Source organism: Choloepus didactylus, chromosome 1, assembly GCF_015220235.1.
Source record: "Choloepus didactylus isolate mChoDid1 chromosome 1, mChoDid1.pri, whole genome shotgun sequence".
Taxonomy (NCBI): Eukaryota; Metazoa; Chordata; class Mammalia; order Pilosa; family Megalonychidae; genus Choloepus; species Choloepus didactylus.
This window is the reverse complement of record NC_051307.1, coordinates 189,744,434-189,768,534: the sequence shown is the minus strand read 5'-3', so window position 1 is coordinate 189,768,534 and position 24,101 is coordinate 189,744,434. Positions and strand designations below refer to the sequence as shown.

General features: G+C 34.7%; 1 protein-coding gene across 9 annotated transcripts in view; it reads right to left on the bottom strand.

Moving 5' to 3' along the window:
• Nucleotides 1-879: 879 nt before the first annotated feature.
• GOLGA4 (golgin A4) overlaps nt 880-24,101 on the bottom strand; it is a 124,243-nt gene continuing 101,021 nt past the window's right edge. For 5 of the 9 annotated variants that reach the window (XM_037847247.1, XM_037847255.1, XM_037847296.1 and 2 more), the window contains 4 exons: nt 14,594-14,697; nt 7,808-7,894; nt 3,204-3,268; nt 880-1,590 (listed from right to left, as the gene is read on the bottom strand). In XM_037847247.1, the coding sequence (XP_037703175.1) occupies nt 3,239-3,268; nt 7,808-7,894; nt 14,594-14,697 (221 nt within the window). In that variant the 3' untranslated portion in view covers nt 880-1,590; nt 3,204-3,238. The remainder of the gene's footprint in view (nt 1,591-3,203; nt 3,269-7,807; nt 7,895-14,593; nt 14,698-24,101) is intronic. The other 4 variants (XM_037847263.1, XM_037847272.1, XM_037847315.1 and 1 more) reach the window with 1 other exon arrangement.

The window sequence follows — 24,101 nt, the reverse complement described above, 5'->3', positions numbered from 1 at the left end:
AGTGTGAACTACTCAAAAGAGACAAGGCAGACACTGTAAAGTATTTCTTATTTCCATACTTCTTTTAACTTGTTTATGCTAATTTTGAATGCAAAAAAGATCTTTCCAAATGCTCAGCATTTAGCTATTCTAACAAATAACTCCTCACTATATTCACCTAGATGGATTTAAAAAAAAAGATCCTTGAAATGTAACAAAATTAGGTTTCAGTGCCTAAGAGATTCGAAATAGAGTTGAGAGGTCATTCTGGAGGTTACTCTTATGCAAGCTTCAGCCAGATATTACAAATTGCCATGCTGCGTCAAGCCCCAAACAACAGTATTCCTGAAAACCCTAAAGAAAACCCAAGGCTCTATCTAAGACTCCACAAAAGTTTTCCTTATTAAGTTTATTTTCCAGAAACTTAAAACCTACACATTGTTCCTATGCCAAATAAGCCCTGAAACTTAGAGATATCAGTCTCTCCCAGAACATCAACCATTTGCATTCCCCTACCCCATAATGGCAACACCCCTTTTCAACATGAAAAAGAATGCCACAGCCCAAATATCCCTGAAGATTGAGAAAATGATCAAATCAGAGGGAGGAGTTGTAACAGAGAAGTTAGGATTTAACAAATGATCATGACTACTGAATCATTATATAGGTATTTCTTTTTAGTTTCTAGTGTATAAGAACAGCCAGAAGGAAATACCTGAAATTAAGGAACTGTAACCCATACTATACTTTGAAATTTGTCCTATAACTACTTGTTAAACTGTATTTTGAAATTTATCACTTTTCTGTATATTTGTTATATTTCACAATAAAAAAATGTTAAAAAAAATTCTTGACCATTTTGAAATAGATTTCAGCTTAGGAAGAAGCACAATAAGCAAGTTTCGTACAGTAAATAAACTTTATTTATCTGTTCTTCCAAGATGACAATGCTAACACTCACAGGTCTGCATACAACACAGTTTTGTATTGACTATTTACAATTTACAGTAGTATTATTTTCCTCTGAAAAATATAAGTACAAAAGCTAAGTAAACAATAAGGTATAGCCATTTGAAGTTATCAGATGTCATAGCTTAAAGAATTAGTCTTTTGCAAATATTCAACTAATCAATCTGGATAAAACAGTCAATTATATGCTCTAATTTATCAGAAAAAATCCTCTAAGTTTCACCTCAAAATGTATTGCACAAGTCTTTAAAAAAACCACCCTAAAAATAAATAGGAAAGGCAAGCAGTTCTTTAAAAAGAGGGACAAAGAATAGAAGAAAGAAACATTAGGTGAGTCCAGAAATCAGATTAAGTTATTCAAAATATTTTTTAAACAACACAAAATTCTTCCTAACAGACAAGTGAAGAAAAAAGAAAGGGGGGAGAAAAGCTGTCACCATTTCCCCACTGCCTAACTAATTTAAAGGCAGTCTGTGATTTATCTGTAGGCCAATGTCAGATTTTTCTTGGTCTTTTAGCTTCAGGAGGGACCCTGAACAACAGTTTCGTTCTCAAAGAATAACAAATGTGGACAGTTTTCCAAGCAGCAGGCTCACCCAACGTCACCTCCCCATTTCTTCAAGATGAAGATCGGAGCCATGACTGGAAAAGGAAAAGAAGAGGATAAAGGAAAAAAACAAAACCAAAAACCAAAAAAACAAACTCGTTCTTGGAATGATTCAAATTGACAGTATTTTTAAGTGAAATTTGGAACTGCAGCCTTTGACCATGGATTGAATACCACCAGATCATAATTCAGGAGTAAACATGCTGACTTAATAGAATTCCACAAGGATTTAGCTCTTCAGACTGGATTTAAAGAGGAGAAAAAGCTCTTCCCCATATGTTGATTTTTCTACATATTGCAATTCTCTCAGCATGATGTGCATGGTAAGCATGACGTGCATGGTAGCAAAAGACAAACAGCATTTTGGTGTGAAAAACTAGGCTTCATCTCAGATTAACAAACCATAAAACACTATGAAAAACGAAATTAAAACCTTCCTAATAAGGCTTCTCAGATTAAGATGCTAAAAGTCAGTAGTTAAACAGATCAAGCATGAGGTTAAAAATGCCATAAAAATAAATAAGATTAAGTATTAGAGACAAACTTTCCATACATATTGAATGGAAAGAGAAAAGAGCTTTAAAGTCTTCTCAATTTATTAATGAACGAATATGATCTATTACTCATGATAAACTCCCAGTGCTGTGTAATTTATAAAACTAGTTCAACTATCATCTTTGGTCTAGAAACCTAGAGATGATAAGAAAAAGATGTTCTGTTATATTTAAATTCCTTTGTCAATTATTATTTTGAAACCTTAGCTTGAGCTGTTGTTGGAAACAAATCTATGCATGATTCCATAATGCTATACATAGTCAACGTCACAAAAGACAAAAAAGGCTGGGAGAACTGTTCTGGTTTAAAAGAGACTAAAAGGATATGACAACTAAATGCAACATGTGACCTTTGAGTGGATTCTGGATTTTTAAAAATTAAGACATTATTTGGAAAGCTGGAAAATTGTAATATTTTATAAATATATATAAAACATATACATGAGGGGAGGAGTGTTTAAATGGTAAAATGAGAGGCCTCCATTTTGTTCAAGTAATATGCTAATTGGAGACAGCCACATTCAATTAAAACTGGCTGCTTAAGTGTCAATTCAGGACAAATGTTGTATCTTGTGTTAAACTGTATGATCCTGGGAAGTAATAACACTGCATTTATTTTTGAAATGACCTTAATAATTTTCATTATTTCAGACTAGCCTCAACCCTAATTAATGCTTTTACATTATTTTTAATTCTGGATTTGTGGATCACTTCACTTTTATCCAGAAACTGATTTTTCATTTTTCTCTTACACATCTTTATTACTTTCAAAGACCATTCTTGGGAACTTAAAAACAAAAAGGAATATAAAATGCATAAGACTTTCTTGGATCCTTTAATAAGATTTCAAAGAGCACTTTTAAACTTTCGACTACTACTTAAAGAACTAAAATTTCCTAAAATTATATAACTTTTTTACTGGTGGTAGTGATTATTAATCTATATATCAGAATTAATGGAAAATAACTATATTAAACCATAGCATAATTACATGTTCATGAAACAAAAGATCAAAAGAATTCCAGTGAAATGGTTAATATCATGCAAAAGAGTTGATTTTTGAACAAAAGACATAAGACATATTCTTCACTCACCCAACATGCTACCTAAGCACAGACTGACGGTTTACTCAGAAGATACCACTGCGAGGTGAAGTAAACTACAAAGCCAGGAAGAAGAAAAGCTTATTGGGTTAGTTTTAAGACTTAACATGGATCATATGTGTATATGAGGTTTAGAGAATTAAACAGATTGTATTTCAGTTTCCCTCAAAGCTCCCCAAATCAAGGGAGTATAGGCAAAGTATAAGGCATCTATAATACCTTCCCCCCATCCTAAGTAAATATAACACCACATAACTGAGAGTTTATTTCCAACTTTACCTTATTAAACAATATAATTAAAAGTGTAATTTGCACTTTAAGTACATATTTACATACTAGATAAATTAGGGGGTGATTATTTGCTTTACAAATGGATCTCTTTCATAATTCCTTTAAAGTACACCTTAAAATTTGATTTACATAATCTCAATTTACCATCAAAAATTTTGGGGAAAGCATTCATGTATTTGAAATGCAATGTATCTATAATATGAATTCTTATTTCTACATGTCACTTTTATCACTGAAAAACTGCCTTGTAATTCAACGGTATGTCAGGAATGATTTCAAGAATGGTGAAACAAACTGAAATTGCAAAGCAAAGGAACCCAATCCCAAACATAGTTTTACTGTAGCAAACCTTCTGAAATAAATTGTACATCCTATTTTGAGACAGTCATAATCCAAAATTATCAAATAGCTTAATGTTTGCTTTAAAATAGCAGCAGCAGCAAAGCAAAACAGGGATTGTTTATAAAATCTTAATCTAAACTTGGTTAGTGTGACCAATCTCAGAAGCATCATTTTGTTTCTCTTTTATATTTAACATGAAGTTAGTAAAAAGCAACGAAATCAAAAGAAAACTGGAAAATAATTTGCAACATACAATGCAACAGGGTTAATAGCATATAGGAAAATTTGCAATGTGTACAAAATACATGTATATGGATGTTGCCTGTATTTATGCTTGTAAGTATTGAAAATATTTAAGCTCTAAAAGTGTTGAAAAACTGAAAACAACACAAGTGTCCATGAATAAGAAACTGGTGAACTAAACTATAGGACATCCATATAATCACACTTACAGTCAGCCATTAAAAAGAATGAGGTAGAATAATATAAAAAAGTGAATTTAGTTAAAAGAAAAAAAGAAGCTGTTGAATGGTACATATTGCATATTCTCATTATTATGAAATAAAATAACTGATAAAGGAATAATTATAAATATGTATTTATAAAGCTTAGAAAACCCGGGGATATTCATCAAACTATTAACCATGATCTGATCATGGTGGAAACAGACTGGAAACTGAAGATCATGGAGATCTGACTATCTTTCTACATAATACATTTTTCAAATGTTTTGATGTCTTTTTGCAATGATCTATCACAGAATTCTAACAAAATCAGAGTTAAAAATCAACTTTTGAGATAATATACATTTTATATGAGGCAATATTTTTCACCATCCTTCAGTTTTATTTGCATTTATTTCCTGAATCAATTTCATATGCATCTACCGAGCCCAAATAAAGGGAAAGGTAAACCTCACACCGGACTAGAAAACTTCAGTATTTAACAATGCCGAAAAGTTATGAAGATTTTTAGTAATTCAGAGGAAATTTTTAAAATTCCAACCAAAAGCATAAAGATGACAAAAAAAATTAACTTAATTATAAGAATGGTCTAAGGCAGGGACTGATCGAGATCTGGACACAACATAAGGGGGTCAGTCTGAAAGCAAAGCAGAAACAAAGTCAACAGAAGATCAGCTTATAAAAAATTATTAGAGTGAATGGAAATAAAGTCAAGCCAAATCTTTTTCATTAAAAAAAATTTTTTTTTCTTTTAAGGGAGTCATTATGAAAATAGCCAGCTATTTTAAATGTGTCATTAAGTTTTGCTGGTACTCTAAAGAGAAAAAAAAAAGTATTTCTAGGAACTTTTTAAAAAGATATTTCTATACAGTAAAGGAACCTCTCAATTCCAGGAGATGATTTATCACCCAATTACAATAAACTGTCTTAACGAACTTATCCTAAACAATAAATAATATTCTCCTTTAAAAATATCTGATGGTGTACTTCTAGGGTTGTTTTATTCCGCAGAAAAACAACTAGACAAGTCAAAGATTTTGTATTAACTCTAGTACCTACCTACCCTGTTATTCAAATATCCAGTCTACTCTGGCTATCTAAGCTACGTAATCTACAACAAAATGAATATCAGACACAATAAGCTAAAAACTTAGAGGAGAAAAAAGGCTGTTTTAGGGAAGACAAAGGTATGCGCATATAGTTTTCTTTTTAACTTCTGCCTACAAGGCAATTTTTTTCCACTTGGAACAAATCTAAAAATGTTTTAAATTTTACAATTAATTTAATATTTTAGAAGGAAATAAACCTTAGGGGTAGCATAATCCAACACCTTCATTTTACCAAAAAGGCCCAGAAAGATGAAAAAGATTTGCTCATTCAAGTATTGAGCTGCTGACATCTAAGCTCTCACCATAGCAATGCTGAATGTGGCTGGCTCTCCAAGAGCTGCAACTGGAGATGGAGACATTTTTTAAGCTGGTGCTATTCCTATAAAATGACTTGACTGTCCTACTGAGGTCTTTCGTTTGTCTTATACACATTATTAGCTCACCTTTCCAAGTCTCATTTTTCTAGGAAAGACTGACTATTTCTACATATTACTACATGGTGGCAAGGTAATCATCACCTGCACCCTTATAATTAACACAAAATCCCAGTGCTGGCACTGTCCTCTGGTTCTCCACCAATCCTAACAAGATTGTTTTGATAGTCACATTCTACCAGTGAAGAAACTGAGGCTCTGAGACATGCCTGAGGCTCCATAGCATGACAATGAAGGACCAGGATTCCTTCTCTCCACACCACAGCCCTCAAATAAACCAGACCTTAATGATGCTCTACAATTAAATCTCACTTGAGAGATAATGGTTTCTCATCTAAGAAATATATTCTGGAGATTAGATTAAGCTCTGAAAACCCTTATTAAGTAATAGATGTTATATTCTGTAATAGGATTTTTCAAATAAAGAGTATAAAACTCACTAGGGGAAGGGAAGGTATGGTAAAGAGTTGATAGGAAGAAAAACGCTATACCAGCACTCATGGAAAGCTTTTGATCAATGCCTCAAAGAAAATGTATAATTATCAGGGTCACAATACAAAGTTTTCAGAGTGTATTGCCCCTATAATACCAGCTAAATAATTCAAACAAAAATGTGGGCTGCACAGTGTCAGCACAAAGTGCAATCAAAAAAAATTTATAACCAGAAATAACTATCTGGAGGTATAGCAATGCTTTTCAGGACACTAGAAACCAGGGAGAAATGCTTTACAAAAAACAACTAAACAATAACCAAAATAACTGGAATTGTCACAGAAAAATAGGTATATAACACAATTTACAAAGAAGCATTGGGACAAAGGTCAGGAAAAGCCAGGAATTGGTGACTGAAATGTGCCTGAGGCACAAGGATCCTTTCAAGGACTACTGACTCTGCAAAGGTCAGAGGATGGCACCAGGATACTGAACCTGGAGGGGAAAAGCCTTCCATCTGGGCCATCTCCAAAGATGTGACTGAGTTCCATGGGTTAGAACCAGAACAAACAGGTGGCCACCACAGAGAGGGAAATTTGGGCTCAAGATAAACAAGAACTTTTGTTAGAAGCACAGCCTGTCAGAGAGAAAATGGATGATCTGGGAGGGAACAACCTAATGCCTTCTTCCTTACCACTAGAGATTCTCAGATACAGGCTAAACCACCACTGAGAAGAGTCTAGCCTCCTTTAGTGAGGAGAGAGAAGGGAGAAGCAGCACATGGATCATGAAATAGGTAAAGAAATTAGAAGGACTGTGTAGAGGTGCTACAGGCCACTACCAAGATAAGAAAAGGAAGCAGAGGGAGAGAGCTTGGGGCAGGCAGGACACAAATTTCACAGGTTTCACCTTTTGCTTACAGTGTATCATCTTCTTACAGAATGAATGACCCATGGCACACAGAAGTTAGACATGGACAATTCTGTATAAATTATAAAGTGTATTTGTCTTATTTTCCAATCACTGCTGACTTCATGCAATGGGTTTTTAATAATTCAGTTATCTGTATACATTTCTCTTGTAGGGTATGTCAAAAGCTCAAAAATGCTGAAATTCTTTCATCCAGAATTACTGTATTTGGAAATCAAGTGACATGAAATAAGGAATGCCATATATAAAACATTTAACCTCATGATATAATTTGGTTTAAGAAATTATTACTGGATATACCAGAATACCTTTCAATACTTTCCATAAACAGCACAAGTTCTGGAAGTCCCATAGAGCATACAGGGGAGGGAATCTCATATGTGCTGTTAAGTAAGATTGTTCTTTCCCTTGAGTATCCATTCACATTTGCCCTTGGTTAAACTTTCTTAATTTGCAGATTCACATTTTTCAGACTACAGTAAAATAAAAATTTTTTAAATTTAAATTTCTTTTACCAATTCAAAGTCATTGTGAAGAAGATAAAGTATGGGTGAGATAAAGTCTCTTATTTGTAGCCTACTTTTAAAGCTTACCATTAGTCGAGCATCTTCTCTTTCTAGAATCTTCTGAGTCTGATCATCAGGGAACTTCAGTACAGTGGTTATAACCTTTGCCATGGTCTACAAGGAAAATGAGAGATGATCACTAATAGACAGTGAAGCAGATGAAGTCTTAGCCCATTCTGACACGTTCTGCTGGTGGGATTCTTTAGTGCTCTCAATGGAAGCCACGATCAAAGAAGTATGATGTGAAAGTATTTAATCAAGGAAATAACAGCCAACACTAAAATTTTAATTTGAAAGACATCTCACAATTGCTGGGCTGATGTTAAGAACAGGCATTTACAATAGCATGTAGCTATATAAAGTTCTAATGCTCTTGGCCCTTTGTCTTATTAAGATGAAACTTCATTACTCTTTCATTTTATAAGGACTTTTCTTTGTAGAAATCTATCTAGTAAGTGATATATTATCAAAATATATGCTCAAATAATCAGAATTAGATACCCTCAAGTTCAGCTTTAACTAAATCACATCATATATCTCATAAACACAGGCTACTGCATGAACATGAACATGCTTAGAAGATATTTTTCGAGACATGCAGCACATCAGCCTAATAGAAATACAAATTACATTTTAAATAAACACAAGATATGTTGTTTGGTAGAAAACATGATGAATCAAACATTACACATGGTGGCTTGCAAAACAAGATCATAAATTGTGCAGATCTAAATAAATATACCGTAAGTCAGACTGTCAATCATAAGCTCGTGGAAAATTCTCCTCAAAGGCTGAAACTCCCTATTTTGTATCAAGATGAGATGTTTTGAGGGAGACAGAGAGGAAAGAAGATACCACTTATGAAATACGTAGGATAACAAGTTCAGTGCTTATATACAAAATCAAGTGGCAGGGCTCTCCTGGGAACTCCTACAGTAGTTCGACACTAACATTCTCTGTCATGGTTAAAAAGACTGTGTGTGTGTGTGTGTGTGTGTGTGTGTGTGTGTGAGAAGGGGTGGGTGACACTAACATTCTCTGTCATGGTTAAAAAGACTGTGTGTGTGTGTGTGTGTGTGTGTGTGTGTGTGTGTGAGAAGGGGTGGGTAAGGGACCCAGGGAAGTCCATCAAGGAAAAGATGACATAATAGAGTTAACCAAAATTTTTGGAAACTCCAAGAATAAAAGGAACTAACATTTTAAAAATTTCTATTATGTGCTATGCCTAAGCAAGGCACTTTATCTAGTACTTATTTCAACTAAGAGATCAACTAATCTTCTCCTAAACCACAAACTCCACAAAAGGCAAGATTTAATTTCAGCCCTCTCCTTCTCTTTATCTCTACCTCTGCCATTTTGATCAGAAGGATATCACTTAAAACAACTTCATTCTTGAAGAATTCCAAAGGCATTTTACAGAAACCCTCAGCCTTTAAATTGTATTGCCTAGACAGAACAGAATTTTGTACTAACTTGAAGTCTAGAAACCAATTACACATATGGCTGGAAATGGCAAGAGAACTATTAACTAGTTAACTATTTCAGTTTTTTTTTTTTTTATTAGCACTTTAAAGCAATTTTAAATGGTTTCTGTTATACTATCTATGAAGATTACTTTTAGGAAGTACAAAATTCTAAAATTCTTAGAGTCACAGTAACAGATAACATTTCTCTAATTTCAATAGCTTATAAAGTTCAAAGTACCCAAAAGTCCACTTACATTCACTATGAAACCACATATAGATGTACACTTAAGAACGTTTGTCCAAAAAAACAAAAAAAGAAGTGACTTGTTATCTGTTCACATTCTAGACAACTGTTAAATGGGAAATTCACCTCTAAATCCTTCAGCAATCCAAAATTTGCAGCTGATTGATTACCCAGTAAAAACTTAACGCTCTTCCCTGACTTGCCAGAAAACACTTTATGGAGACACCTAGGTTGTTTGCCACAACACATTCTCCATGACATCCTCCTTGATCCTCCCACAAGAAAATACGAGGACTCTATAGCTGTCTTACAGCCTTTATTAAATCCTGCATCACAGGCTCTGGGGAGTAAGGAAAAGTTTAAATGAGCCACCTGGTTTATAAGTGACCTATCCTGCCAGTTTCTCCTTAGGGAGAGGCTTCCACAATTAAGCCAGGAATGAGAAACACTTTACTGAAAGGAAAATGGGCTGAATAACAGCATCCATAACAGCATGATGGATCAAAACCCAAGAAAAATAAAGTATAAAGACAGAAGAAAGGAAAAGAGCTTACTCAACACCACATTGCAAGAATGTGTGTCCCATATTGGTCTCCTTTAAAAAAAGTCATCTGCCCCATAAAATAATGGACACCATGAGCAAAAGCAGATGAAGAAACACAGGTAGGATGACATACAGATCTGCTATACAAGAAACAACTGCAGATGATGATCCAATCACAAAGGCCACAACATTTCTGGCTCATCCTAAAACCACAACCTGGTCTCCATTTCAAAATTTTGTAATGTATAGAAAGTGGGCAAATCAGAAAAAAGGTATGTATAAAAACAGCACTGATCTTGTCAACCCCTGCTCAAAAATTTTGAGGCTACCCCCCAATGTCTACAGGTAAAGCTAGGGAAGCACTTTGGGCAGTCCTACGTGGAGTCACTTCCACCTCACAGATCTAATGTTTTAGTTGAACCAGACTACCTGTCATTCCAAAAACCCACACAAATTTCCTGCCTTGGACCTTCTGTCTGCACTACCACTTCTGTCTGAGCTCATCTATCAAAATTTAATCCCTCCTCCTTTAAAGAACTGTGCACACAACACATTCTCCATGATGTCCTCCTTGATCCTCCCACAAGAAAATATGAGGACTCTATAGCCTTCTTACAGCCTTTATTACATCCTGCATCAAAGTATGGTCAACTGAGAAGAGCTCCATTTTCCCAGTATATGGTAAACTCTTTGAAGTTAACTATGGTGTCAAATTTCATTTTTCTATCCATCATGGTGATAAACAAAACACCACAATAAGTGCTCAATAAATGTACAGTAAATTACACTTAGTATCTGCTACCATTCTCAATATTTACCTGAAAAATGTGATGCTAGAAAAGTACAATGAATGCTGAAGATAAAGACCAGAGAGGACTCCTCAATACAGATTTGCAGCCAGTTACCAGATGGGGCTGTCTGTGCCAAGAGGACATCTCATTCAGCTGTCTCCCCAATCACACCTTAAATTTAACTACAGGGCCATGAAAGCACATGCTTACACCTGGCTGAACTGGCACCACCCCAGAATAACATCTTGTACTTGTGCCAGGTCTTTCTTCAGGGGGACTCAAACCCCGTACACATCTCATCCCACATACGTTCACCACATCCAGAAGAAGCAGGTTGAGGCAATTAGGCTCTTCATTTCATAGATCAAGAAAAGGTTAAAGAATTTATTTAGCAATAACACTGGGACCATAGCTTTGGATTTACTGATGAACTAAAGTAACTAAAGTTCTGAGAAGCTTTTTTTTTTTTTTTTTTAAGATATGCCCTTCTCTCCCCATCCCCCGCAATAAGGAGGTAACTTTAAACCATCTACTGTACCTCAGGTACAGGCTGCCTTCCAAGAAGGAATTAATAGAGAATGCTCTATTTCATTAGCTTTGTTTTAAAAAGATAAGGAGAAAATTAGTTTTAGCTAATTTAATCTTTGAATTAAAAAAAAAAAGTCCTTAAAAGAAAAAGACTGTGAATTAATATATCACTCCTGTGATCCATGTTAATGATCATACTAGGTAATACTTTAATTTGAAAACTATTTGATGCAATAAAATATGATTTCTACAGATATTAAGGATTCAAATGACTTCTAGCACTATATCTCCTGGTGTTTAGCTGGATCTCCAAGTTATAAATTCATAATATTCTCTTTATATATATATGTATTTTTTTTTGCTGTTTCCATTTTTTTTTTCATTGTGAACTTTATATACATAGCAGTGATAACTTTCAATGTATTATTTCACAAGTAGAGAGAAATCACAAAGAATGTCATGGGTCACAGCTCCACAACTTCAGCCATTTCCATTATTGTAAAATATAATATACACAAAGAAAGTTGTTGTCTCTTGATGTACAGTTCAACAAGCAGTCATATAGGTAATTTCAAAAATTGTTATGGTTTACAGTTCCACAGTTTCACAATTTCTTTCCTTATTATGCAATTCTAGGTATACACAGAAAGGTGAAGATCTTTAAGGAACAATTCAATGAGCAGCTACAGAGCAAATCCCAAGGGATGCTACAGGCTACAGTTCCACCATGTCATTTACCTCCTTCCAGCCATTCCAACACCCCAGCATCCAAAAAATATATATATAATTACAAAAAGTTTCAGTATTCATAGACCTTTGCTCAATCTTATCTTGTTTGTTGCTATTCCTTCTTCTCAATTTCTTTCTCCATCTTCAGGGGTGTCTAGGCAGTGAGTACCCTAACTTGTTCATATTAAAAGGGGGTGTCGACCTGAAACTCAGAGCTAGAACTTGGCAGATACAAATGTCAGTATTGGAACATATAGCAACTGTTAAAAAAGCTGAAAAAGAGTCCAGACTTCAACTAGAGATATGAATGAAGCAGATGTGGTTAGGACTAGGGCAAATCATGGTTAGAACTAGGGCAAATCAGGCCAAAGAGTAAAGGACAATACTGACTGCGTTTTAAAACCTCAAATTCCATGTGACACCAAGGGAAGAGATGCTTAGTTGGTGCAAGATTGTATTTCCTAAACAATTTAACTCATAGAGTTTGTTCAAATACCATAATAACATGGAACTTTTAATAGGAAGTGAGACCTGGAAGGTTTGCATATGTTAGTGTGAAATAGTGACACATCCCAAAGAAATTTGGGCAAGAATAAAAATATATATGCAGGGCCCCCCTGAGGAGCTGGGGGAAATGCAGAGGTGTTGGGCTTCCTCACCTGGATTGTTGCTGATGTTCTCACAAACATTGAGGACTGGCGGTTTCATGTGTCAAGCCCTCTATCATGGGACTTGCCCTTATGAGGCTCATTACTGCAAAGGAGAGGCTAAACCTGCTTATAATCGTGCCTAAGAGTCTCCCCCTGAGTACCTCTTTGTTGCTCAGATGTGGCCCTCTCTCTCTAGCTAAGCCAACTCTGCAGGTGAACTCACTGCCCTCCCCCCTATGTGGGATCTGACTCCCAGGGGTATAAATCTCCCTGGCAATGAGGGATATGACTCCCAGGGATGAATCTGGCCCTGCCATCATGGGATTGAGAGGATCTTCTTCAGCAAAAGGGGGATGCGAAATGAAGCGAAACAAAGTTTCAGTGCTGAGAGATTCCAAATGGAGTTGAGAGGTCACTCTGGTCAGCATTCTTATGCACTATATAGATAACTCTTTATAGGTTTTAATTCATTGGAATAGCTAGAAATAAATACCTGAAACTATCAAACTGCAACCCAGTAGCTTTGACTCTTGAAGACAATTGTATAGCCGTGCAGTTTACAAGGGGTAAGTCTTGTGGATTGCAGTCCTTTTATCCATTGTATGGATAGATGAGTAGAAAAATGGGGACAAAAAACTAAATGAAAAATAGGGTGGGGGAGATGATTTGGGTGGTTTTTTTTTACTTTTAATTCTTATTTTCACTTTTTCTGGTAGAAGGAAAATGTTCAAAAAATAGATTGGGGTGATGAATGCACAACTATATGATGGTAATGTGAACAATTGATTGTACACTTTGGATGACTGTATCGTATGTGACTATATCTCAAGAAAATTGAATTAAAAAAGGGGAGGGTTGTCGACAGTACAGGTAAGGGGGCCACATCTGATAGTTGATCTTAAAGAGGCTGTTGCCTCTGGATTTTAGGACTTGTCTGGTATAGGAACAGCCTAGTGGATTTAATATATTTTCTTATACCCATGTTTTAGACTTTAAATAGATTTCCAAATCTATCCCTGAACTGGCTTAGCATCACCACCCCACACACGCCAATACTTTAAAACACTGATTACTTTCAAGAAAAGAAAACTCATCATCCAATTCTGAGTCAAGGTACACCAACAATATAAAAGTCCATGAAGGTAAAAAGTTGAAACAATGCCAAAACAGAAACTGCTTGAAGTGAAAAAGTTTGAGGAAGGACTCAACAGTTTTTCTAAAGCCAGTCAATTCAATTCAAGATACATTTATCAAAATCCAATTTATATAAGACTCTTTTAAAAAACACTGCAGGGGATACATATAAGACAAGCTCCTACAAACTCAAGGACCTAATGATAAGTTTAACATTCCAGAAAACAAATTAGCCAAAAATTATTCATTACATGGAGTTGTAATTTAAAAATGATTAATAGCCCATATGTGCAAGGATGATTTTCTTTCAGTGACTAAAGGAAAATACTTCCAAATCTTCCCAAGTAGCCATTCTTAATTATGACCATTTCTAATACTATCCATAATATCCGAAAGTCTCCTTTAAAATGAAATCTGATCTCCTAACTTTAAGATATTAAGTCAAAAAACAAAAACTAAACCATATGCTTCCCAAACCATTCTTAAATTGATAAAATTTTAATTTTTAGTATTTTACATCATCAAGAGCATTTTTAAAATACAAATACATGCAAGATCTGCCAATTCTCTTTTGTGTACTAAGAACAATAACACAGTAGCTTACTGTCTACTATCAGCATGTATGGTCTGCTAATAGTAAACATATGGTTTCAATGTATATACTAAAAATGGGACATATTCTCTGTTAAATTAAGCCATATATAAATCTCCAGACATGATTTTATACCTTAGTCTCACGACCCATCATATACTCAAAAAGCACTTTTCGCAAATACTCAAACTCGGTAGGTTCTCCAAAGAGCGAGACATCAGTATGATGTAAGTTGCCACCTGTCAAATAAAAAACAGACCAAATTGTAAAGACACCCATATAAATTATTTATTGCTTAAAAATTAGACAAACTAAAAAGCAATCAATGGAACAAAGAGAGGAATCTCTCTTATATGAGCTACTACATCATATTACATATTTATCATGTCAAGTGTTGTTATATATTATATTATACTGTATTGTATTGTTATATATAAATTAGATTATACTATATTAGATTACATTACATATACACACTAAACATTTCTCTTAGAAGAGAAAACAAGAATTATTTTAGCAATTTTATTTCTCACATTTTTTTCTTTTTCTTTTCTTTTATTGGCATGACAATTTTAAAAGGCTATTCTAAGAAAACATGAAAATTCCTTAAAATTGACATTTCTCTTCTAAATATTATATGATTAGCTTCAAATATTCTACATGACTAAATTCTTCAAAATTGTTTTTATTTAATTAAGAGTTTAGTGTCTAAGAACAGTAGTCTAGTTTTTCTAGTATTTCAAATCTAAAATCACTTAGTTTAAATCAGGTTTTAAAAACTCTTGAAACTCAGGACAGATAAAAAACCCAAAAATGAGTAAAATATTAATACCATTATACTGGTATTTAAATATTTTGACCCAACATTTTATAAAAGACTCATAAAAAGTTATAACTCATCTGTTTTTTTCAAACTTCATTTCAATCAAAAATTAAAATAAATACACTAGAGGTATGTGAAGTCATAATTTGATGAACTTTAATCTGAATAAATTCATAATAATGCATTATGTGAAATCTACACCTACATTCAATTCCAGCAGTATGGCACACTGGTACTGTGAAATGCTTTTGCTACCATGACACATCCATACGCTGCATAAACATTCTAAGGTCATGAAGAATCCCTAAAGGGAGGGCTGCGGGAATAGAGGAAACTGAAACCACAGAAGTAAAAGGAAAGCAGATTGGCAAGCTAGAGATGCCTAGGGGGTAATATCCCTTACTGAGAATTTTTAACCAACCAGAGACTAGGGGAATCTGCCTATCTGAAAAGGTATTTATTAGGAAACCTGTCTCTGGCTCTGATCCAAGTGAAAAAAAGAGAGCTCCATGAAGAATATACAACCATGAACTTTAGGGTCCAAGGTTCAAAGTTGCAATCTTTCAACAAAGAACCCTAAAACTAAGAAAATAAATTAGTTAAAGGATGGTTGTACCCCTGAGCCCTAACAGAAGCATAGAAAAATCCTCTCTGATAAATCCTCAATCTAGGGCCCTTCAGATTACCTACCACAGGTAATATTCAGTCAAATGAGCTAATAATAAAAAATCACCACAGAATAGAAAGCAAGGCACCATGACCTACAATCGGCAGAAACAATAAACAACAGATTTATAACCCCCAAAGGCCCTGCTCTTGGAATTATCACATGCAAAATATATATTAACTATGTTTGAAATATTTAAAGAATAAAATACAGTATTGGAGAAGTAAAACTATTTGCAGATGACATGATCGTATATAGAGAAAATGCTAAGGAATACACTTAAAAAACTATTAGAGGAGGATCTAAGATGACAGCATAGAGAGGAGTGGAAGCTAAGTAGTCCCCCTGGAACAACGAAAAAAACCCAGAAACAACTAGAAAATAATCCGGAATAACTGCAGGGGGACAGACGTGACCGTCCACTCATCATACACCAACCTGAAGTGGGAGGAATGCCTGAGATCACAGCATAAAATCTGTAAGTAAGAACTGTGGATCCAAATCGGGAGACCCCTCCCCCACAGCCCAAGCTACAAAGCCTCATGGTGCCAGACAGAAGCTTTCTCCCAGCAAGCGAATATAGCTCAGCTGAGCTCCAGCTGGGGTTTTAATTAGTGAGTGTGAACTGCTCACTAGGAGGTATGAATCCCCAACAAGTAGACAGAGGCTTCAGATGACGACTGACCTTGGAGAGCCAGAGGGTCGCCTCGGACTAGCTCTGTTCCTTTTTTGATTCAGTAGAGAAAGCCTCGGCCATTTGCAGTTACCAGTTCTGTGACCCAGACAGAGGTGTGGCACAGGCAGAGAGAGACCATTGAAATGCTAATGACCTCCCCCTAAGGCATCCATCTTCTCTAAGAGGAAAGGGGTGGGGCCCAGCTCTACCACCTGCCTTTCATTCATAACTTACACCAGTCAAGAATTATAGGCTAATCTTTGCATCAGGCAGAGAGCGCCCCTGCACAGTCCAGCAGCCCGGGGCTTCCCCTGAGGGATGATGAGCACTAGTGACGTAGCACAGCCTTCCTCAGCTGAGAAGAGGGGCCCGGACGGAAAACCCAGGGACGCTACGTCAATGCCAGTGGGTTGTGGGTCAGCGACAGAGAAAATCTGGGGCAAAACTGAAATGAAGGCTTAGACTCTTGCAACAGCCTTGAATCTCTGGGATCACCTGGCAGGTCTGAATATTAAAGCGGCCCTGCCTCCCTGACCACCCAGAAACACGCACCACATTCAGGGCAGACAGCTCCAACAATAAACCCAAACTGAGTACACCAATTAAACCCCACAAAAATCATTTCCCAACACACTACAGAGACAGAGTTGGGGAGAACTGACTTGAGGGGTATAGGTGACTCACAGACGCCATCTGCTGGTTAGCTGGAGAAAGTGTAAGCCACCAACTTGTATTTCTGAAAAATTAGATTTGTATTTTTTTTTTTAACAACTTGAAAGAACCTTATCAAGCAAAGCAAATGCCAAGAGGCCAAAAACAATGGAAAATCTTAATGCAAATGATAAAACCAGACAATATGGAGAACCCAATCCCAAACACCCAAATCAAAATATCAGAAGAGATACAGTACTTGGCACAATTAATCAAACAATCACAATCGAGGAACAAAAACATGGCACAGGATATAAAAGACATGAAGAAGACCATGGAACAGGATAAAAGGGACATAAAGAAGACCCTAGAAGAGCATAAAGAAGACATTGCAAGATTAAATAAAAAACAGAAGATCTTATGGAAATAAAAGTAATTGTTGGCCAAATTAAAAAGACTCTGGATACTCTTAATACAAGATTAGAGGAAGTTGAACAACGACTCAGTGTCCTAGAGGTCCACAGAACAGAAAATGAGAGAACAAAAGAAAGAATGGGAAAAAAATCAAACAAATTGAAATGGATCTCAGGGATACGACAGATAAAATAAAACATCCAAATTTAAGACTCATTGGAGGCTCATAAGGGGAAGAGAAGGGTTAAAAGTCTAGAAAGAGTATTCAAAGAAATTGTTGGGGAAACTTCCCAAACCTTCTACACAATATAAATACACAAAGCATAAATGCCCAGCGAACTCCAAATAGAATAAATCCAAATAAACCCACTCCAAGACATATTCTGACCAGACTGTCAAATACTGAAGCGAAGGAGCAAGTTCTGAAAGCAGCAAGAGAAAAGCAATTCACCACATACAAAGGAAACAACATAAGACTAAGCTGTGACTACTCAGTGGCCACCATGGAGGCGAGAAGGCAGTGGCATGACATATTTAAAACTCTGAGAGAGAAAAATTTCCAACCAAGAATACTTTATCCAGCAAAACTCTCCTTCACATTTGAAGGAGAGCTTAAATTCTTCACAGACAAACAAATGCTGAGAGAGTTTGCCAATAAAAGACCTGCCCTACTTCAGATACTAAAGGGAGCCCTACCAACAGAGAAACAAAGAAAGGAGAAAGAGATACAGAGAATTTTAACAGACATATATAGAACCTTACATCCCAAATCACCAGGACACTCATTTTTCTCTGGTGATCACGGATCTTTCTCCAGAATGGACCATATGCTGGGACATAAAACAAGCCTCAATAAATTAAAAAAAAAAACCACAACAAAAAAAACAATTGAACATATTCAAAGCACAATCTCTGCCCACAATGGAATATAAATAGAAGTCAATAATTTTTGAATTGTAACTCCACTATTTACTTCCTACATGAAATAAAATACACAAACTCTAATGACAAATCAGTGGTTTTGAACTCAATGTAAAATATGTAATTTTTGAAAGAACTATATAAAGGTGGAGGAATGGAGGAGTATAGGTAGTTTATGCATCCTATTGAAATTAAGTTGGTATCAAAGAAAAACAAGATTGTTATGGATTTAAGAGTTTAATTTTAAGCCCCACAGCAAACACAAAGAAATTATCAGAGAATATGACCATAGAGATGAAAAGTAGAGTATGGGTTAAGAGAAATCGGGGAAGGGGCAATGGGGAGTTAAGAAATTAGTGTAGGGTTGATGTTTGAGGTGAAGGGAAATTTCTAGTAATGGATGGTGGGAAGGTGATAGCATTACAACATTCTAAATGTGATTAATCCCACTAATGGAATGCTAGGGAGGGGGTGGAATGGGAAGATTTAGGCTGTATGTATGTTTCCACAATTGAGAAAAAAAAAAAAAAAAGTCTAAATAGATGACAATTGAATGCCAAAGATGACCCTGGATGGGATCTGAGGATGGAGGACAGGAGGCTCAAAGGGACACAGTTAAGACATAAGGAAAAGGAAATATAGAATGTAAGGTTTGTATCATTGTTGAATCTCTTGCACTTCTTAGCTGCACTTAATGGGATTGCATAAAATAATGTTCTTGTTCATGGGAATTGTATATGTGAATTATAGTGTTTGTTCAAGGATGTGTGAAGCTAGCTCTCATATGTTCAGAAGACAGAGCAATAGATGATGGATGATAGATAGGGAGAGAGGGAGGGAGGGAGGGAAAGAAATAGTGGTGTGACAACATGTTAAAGTTAGTGGATCGGGTGGGGGGTCAGGGAATGCTGGAGTTCTGTGTATGGGGTTTGTATTGTTTCTGCAACTGTTCCTATAACTTTGAATTTATTTCAAAATAAAATGTAAAAAAAAAAAAACTATTAGAATAAACAAGTTCAAAGTTGCAGGATACAAGATCAATATACAAAATGCAAGTACATTTCTATATACTTGCAATGAACAATCTGAAAATGAAAATAAGAAAACAATTCCATTTACAATACCATCAAAAAGAATAAAATACTTAGGAAGAAATTTATTAAAAGAAGGGCAGGACTTGTACTCTGAAAACCACAAAGGTTAGTGAAAGAAATTAAACAAGTTCTAAATAAACGGAAAGAATCCAATGTTCATGCATCAGAAGACTTAATATTGTTAACATGGCTATAATGTGAAAATTGATCTACAGATTCAACACAATCCCTCTCAAAATGTCACCTGAATTCTTTGCAGAAATTGATAAACTGATCCTAAAATTCATATGGATATTCAAGGGACCTAGAATATTCAAAACAATCTTGAAAAAGAAGAGTAAAGTTAGAGGACTAACATTTACCAATTTCAAAACTTACTACAAAGCTTTAGTAATCAAGAAACCATGGTACTAGCGTAAGGAGAGACGTATCAATTGATGCAAAAGAACTGCAAATCCAGAGATATACACATACATTTACAGACAACTGATTTTTGACAAGGGTAACAAGAGAATTCAATAGGGAAAAAGTCTTTTCAACAAATGGTGTGGTGAAAACTGGATACCCACAAACCTCACACAATATGCAAAAATTAACTCAAAATGGATCAAAGACATAAATCTAAGAGCTGAAACTATAAATCTCTTTCAAGAAAACAGAAGTAAATCTTCCTGACCTTGATGAGTAATGGTTTCTTAGATATGACACCAAAGGCATAGAAAAAAATTCAGCTGATTCTCATTATTGATGGTAGTTATGTTCGATAAAGTCACTGCAAACAATGAATTAACGAATAATAAACTGCCGCTCCTGGGGGAATTACAGGGTTAGGTTCCTTAGAGTCTCTGACCACAACATTTTTGTCAACCAATTAATATATAAACGTGTTTTATGTGTGCTTCTGTTTAAAGACACCTTATTTAATACATACTGTTTATTCATCAGCCTTGAACTTAACAGCCAACAGCAAAATAACTCGTGCCTAAATGAAGCTTTTCTAACACATAGATTTTTCTCTCCAGGTAACATCACAGCTTTCTTGCTCTCAGGAACACTAGGCAGCATTTCAGCACTATGCTTGGGGGATATTTTAAATAGCAAAATCACTAACAAAAAGCACAAAATTGCAAAAGACATGCATTAAATATACTGCAAAAAGGACACTCATTTACAGTATAAGAGCTGAACGTGGACGATTGCCTTGTTCGACCTAGCTGGAAACTCAGATTTTTCAGCACTTTGTGCATGCTCATGAATGACTGCGAAACACCACAAGTATTGATTTTGAGGTTACAAATAAATTTTAGCAAGAAGGCAAATCTGCAAATACAAAATCTGGGAATAATGAGGACTGACTGCAGGTAAACAATTTCATCAAAACTAAAAACTTTTGTGCTTCAAAGGCCACCATCAAGAAAGTGAAAAGACAACCACAAAATGGGAAAGTATATTTGCAACTCACATTTTGGATAAGGGACTTATATCTAGAATATATAAAGAACTCTTACAACTCAACAATAAAATCACATATAACCCAGTCTAAAAATGGGCAAAGGATATAAACGGACATTTCTCAAAAGGAGATACACAAATGGCCAATAAACACATGGAGATGCTCAATGTTCAGCAAAATGGTACCTTAGCTAAGTTGGAGAATTTGCGAATAACTAGCAAAATTACCTAATATATTATTAATATTCCATTTAAATGGTATATATACCATTAGATCCAGCAATTCCACTTCAAAGAGCCATCCCAAAGATACATTAACAAATAATACAGAATGACTGTGAACAAAACTATTCATTTCAGCACTATCCATGATAGCAAAAAGTTGGAAACAATGCAAATATCAATAATGAACTAGTTGAATAAACTACTTATAACCACATAATGTAATGCTTGATAACAGTAAAATGCAATGAGGAAAATCTCTGTATCCTGCTATGGAATGATCTCCAGAATACATTCCAAAATGGGGGAAAAATATAATTCAGAGCAGTGTGAATAATATGTTACCTTCACTTAATGATGTGAGGAAATACAAATATATCTGTGTATTTGGGAGAAAGAAGAGAATTGTAAGATTAAAGAGTGAGACAGGGAGCCTCAAAGATATTGGCAGTATTCTGGATGATGAGTTCTTAGGTGTTTACTAGTCTTCATTCTTTACATTACATGTATTTGTATGTTTGGAATATTTCATTTGAACAAGTTTATACTTTTAGAAATAGCAATTCACTCAAACCACACTTTGCAAATACAGAGTTCCAAGAAGTCTGCATGTGTATGTGTATGCCTATATGTATTACCATTATTTATTTTCTTTTCAAAATGTATCATCTATATCTCACACTGAGGTGTTTCAGTCCCCCACGTCTACACAAATGCAAGAGTTTATAATGCTTTACCACGTTCCAGAAAATAACTGACTTTTATTTTAAACATGTAGATTATTTATTTATAGCCATTTTCCAGAAGAAGTAATTAATACTGTTTTTAAATGCATATGGCTTTTCTTGCCTTCTCCCAAACAGTAGTATATAAAAGAATTTTCTTCCTCCTCTTATTGTTCTTACTTTGGGTTTTAAGCAACTAGAGTGGAAATTAGTTATTGTTCAAATAAAGATGCTTGCCAAATTGTCTACCTAGTGCTGCTTATGAGTCCAGATGAAGTAAATTCACCTGGGTATTATTTAGCATTTTCAATACCAATACAAAATTTATAACTGTAAAATCCATGTAACTATCTTTAACACAATCTTAATCCACCAAGTCTGTTACAGATAACTATACAGTTTGAAGCAGGCCTGCTCAGTTTCTTCAAAAAATGTATAAAATGCCTTTTAGAAATGTATTTATTTAATTAGAAAGTAAAAATAGAAAGCAATTTTTACACTTAAAATGACATCTAAGAATAAATGTAACAAAAGAGGTATGAGATTACTACTCAAAACAATAAACATTATTGTCAGAAATTTAAAAAGACCTAAATAAATACTGAGCTACCATGATTATGAACTGGAGACTCAACACTGTACAGAAACCCATTCTCTAAAACTTTTCTATAAAGTCAATGCAACCGTAATAAAATCCTACCAGGTTTTTGTGTGTGTATGTGTAAAATTTGTCAAGATGTTTCTAAAATTTATATGGACATTCAATAAGCTAAGAATAACTAAGCCATTCTTGAAGAAAAACAAAGGGGGAGAGTCTCCCCTATCAGATATCAAGATTTCTCATGGAGGCATAGCAATTATAAAAGTGAATTATTAGAGCAGGCAGAGATAAACTGATCAACGGAAAAGAATAGAGGACCCAGAAGCTAACTCAGAAAAATATGGACATCTGATGTATGACAGCGATAGTATTGAAGACGAGAGGAGAAAATATGAACTCTTCAATAAATAGTGCTTACCCAACTAGTTACCTTTATGGAAAAATATGAAACCAGACCCCTATGTTACATCAAACACAAATATCAATTCTAGATGAATTAAAAACCAAATCGTGAAAATAAAACTATTAAAAAAATTTTAAGAAAATGCAGGAGAATATTTTTGTGGCTTTGGTAATAAGAAAATTTCACTAAAAAGACAGAAAATGTATAAACCAAAAAGGAAAATATTGGTTAAAATGACTATGTTAAAATTAAGAACTTCTCAAAATACACTCTAAGTCAGCATCTAAAATAAGTGGGGGAAAAACAGACCTTTAATAAGTGGCATTGGAATAACTAGAGAACTGTAAGGGAAAACAAAAAACCAAACGTCAAAGTTAGATCCACTCTACAACTCTACTATTTCTCTTTGGAGAAATTCCAAATGTATCAGATATTTAAATGTTAAAAAAAAAAATTGAAACCCTAAGTACTAGAAGAAAACAAGGGTGAATTCCTCTATAATGTGGATCTGGAAAAACCTTTCCAAATTATGACTCAAATTCAAAAGCTTTATGGGAAAAGACCAATATATCTAACTATATAAAAATAGAAATAATGAAAACAAGTTTCAAAAAAAAAACCCACCATAAATAAAATTAAAAAGGTACAATTGAACCTATAATAAGACATCTTCCCATAAAAAAGAACTCTAGATTCAGATGGCTTCACTGGTGAATTCTGCAAAATATGGAATTTAGAAATTTAGAAATTTAATAATTTTAATCTTACATAAACTCTTCTAGACAACAGATTCATTTCATGAGAACAGCATAACCATAGCAAAGAAAAAAAAGACAATGAACAGAAAAAATTCTGTAAACCTATATTCTGAAGGGTTACTAGCCTTAATTATAATTAAAATTCTCCTAAAATTCTCAGTGTTGTCATAATAAAAGAGATGCAAAATCATTCTATACTGAGACACTATTTATCACCTATCAGATTAGCAAAAATC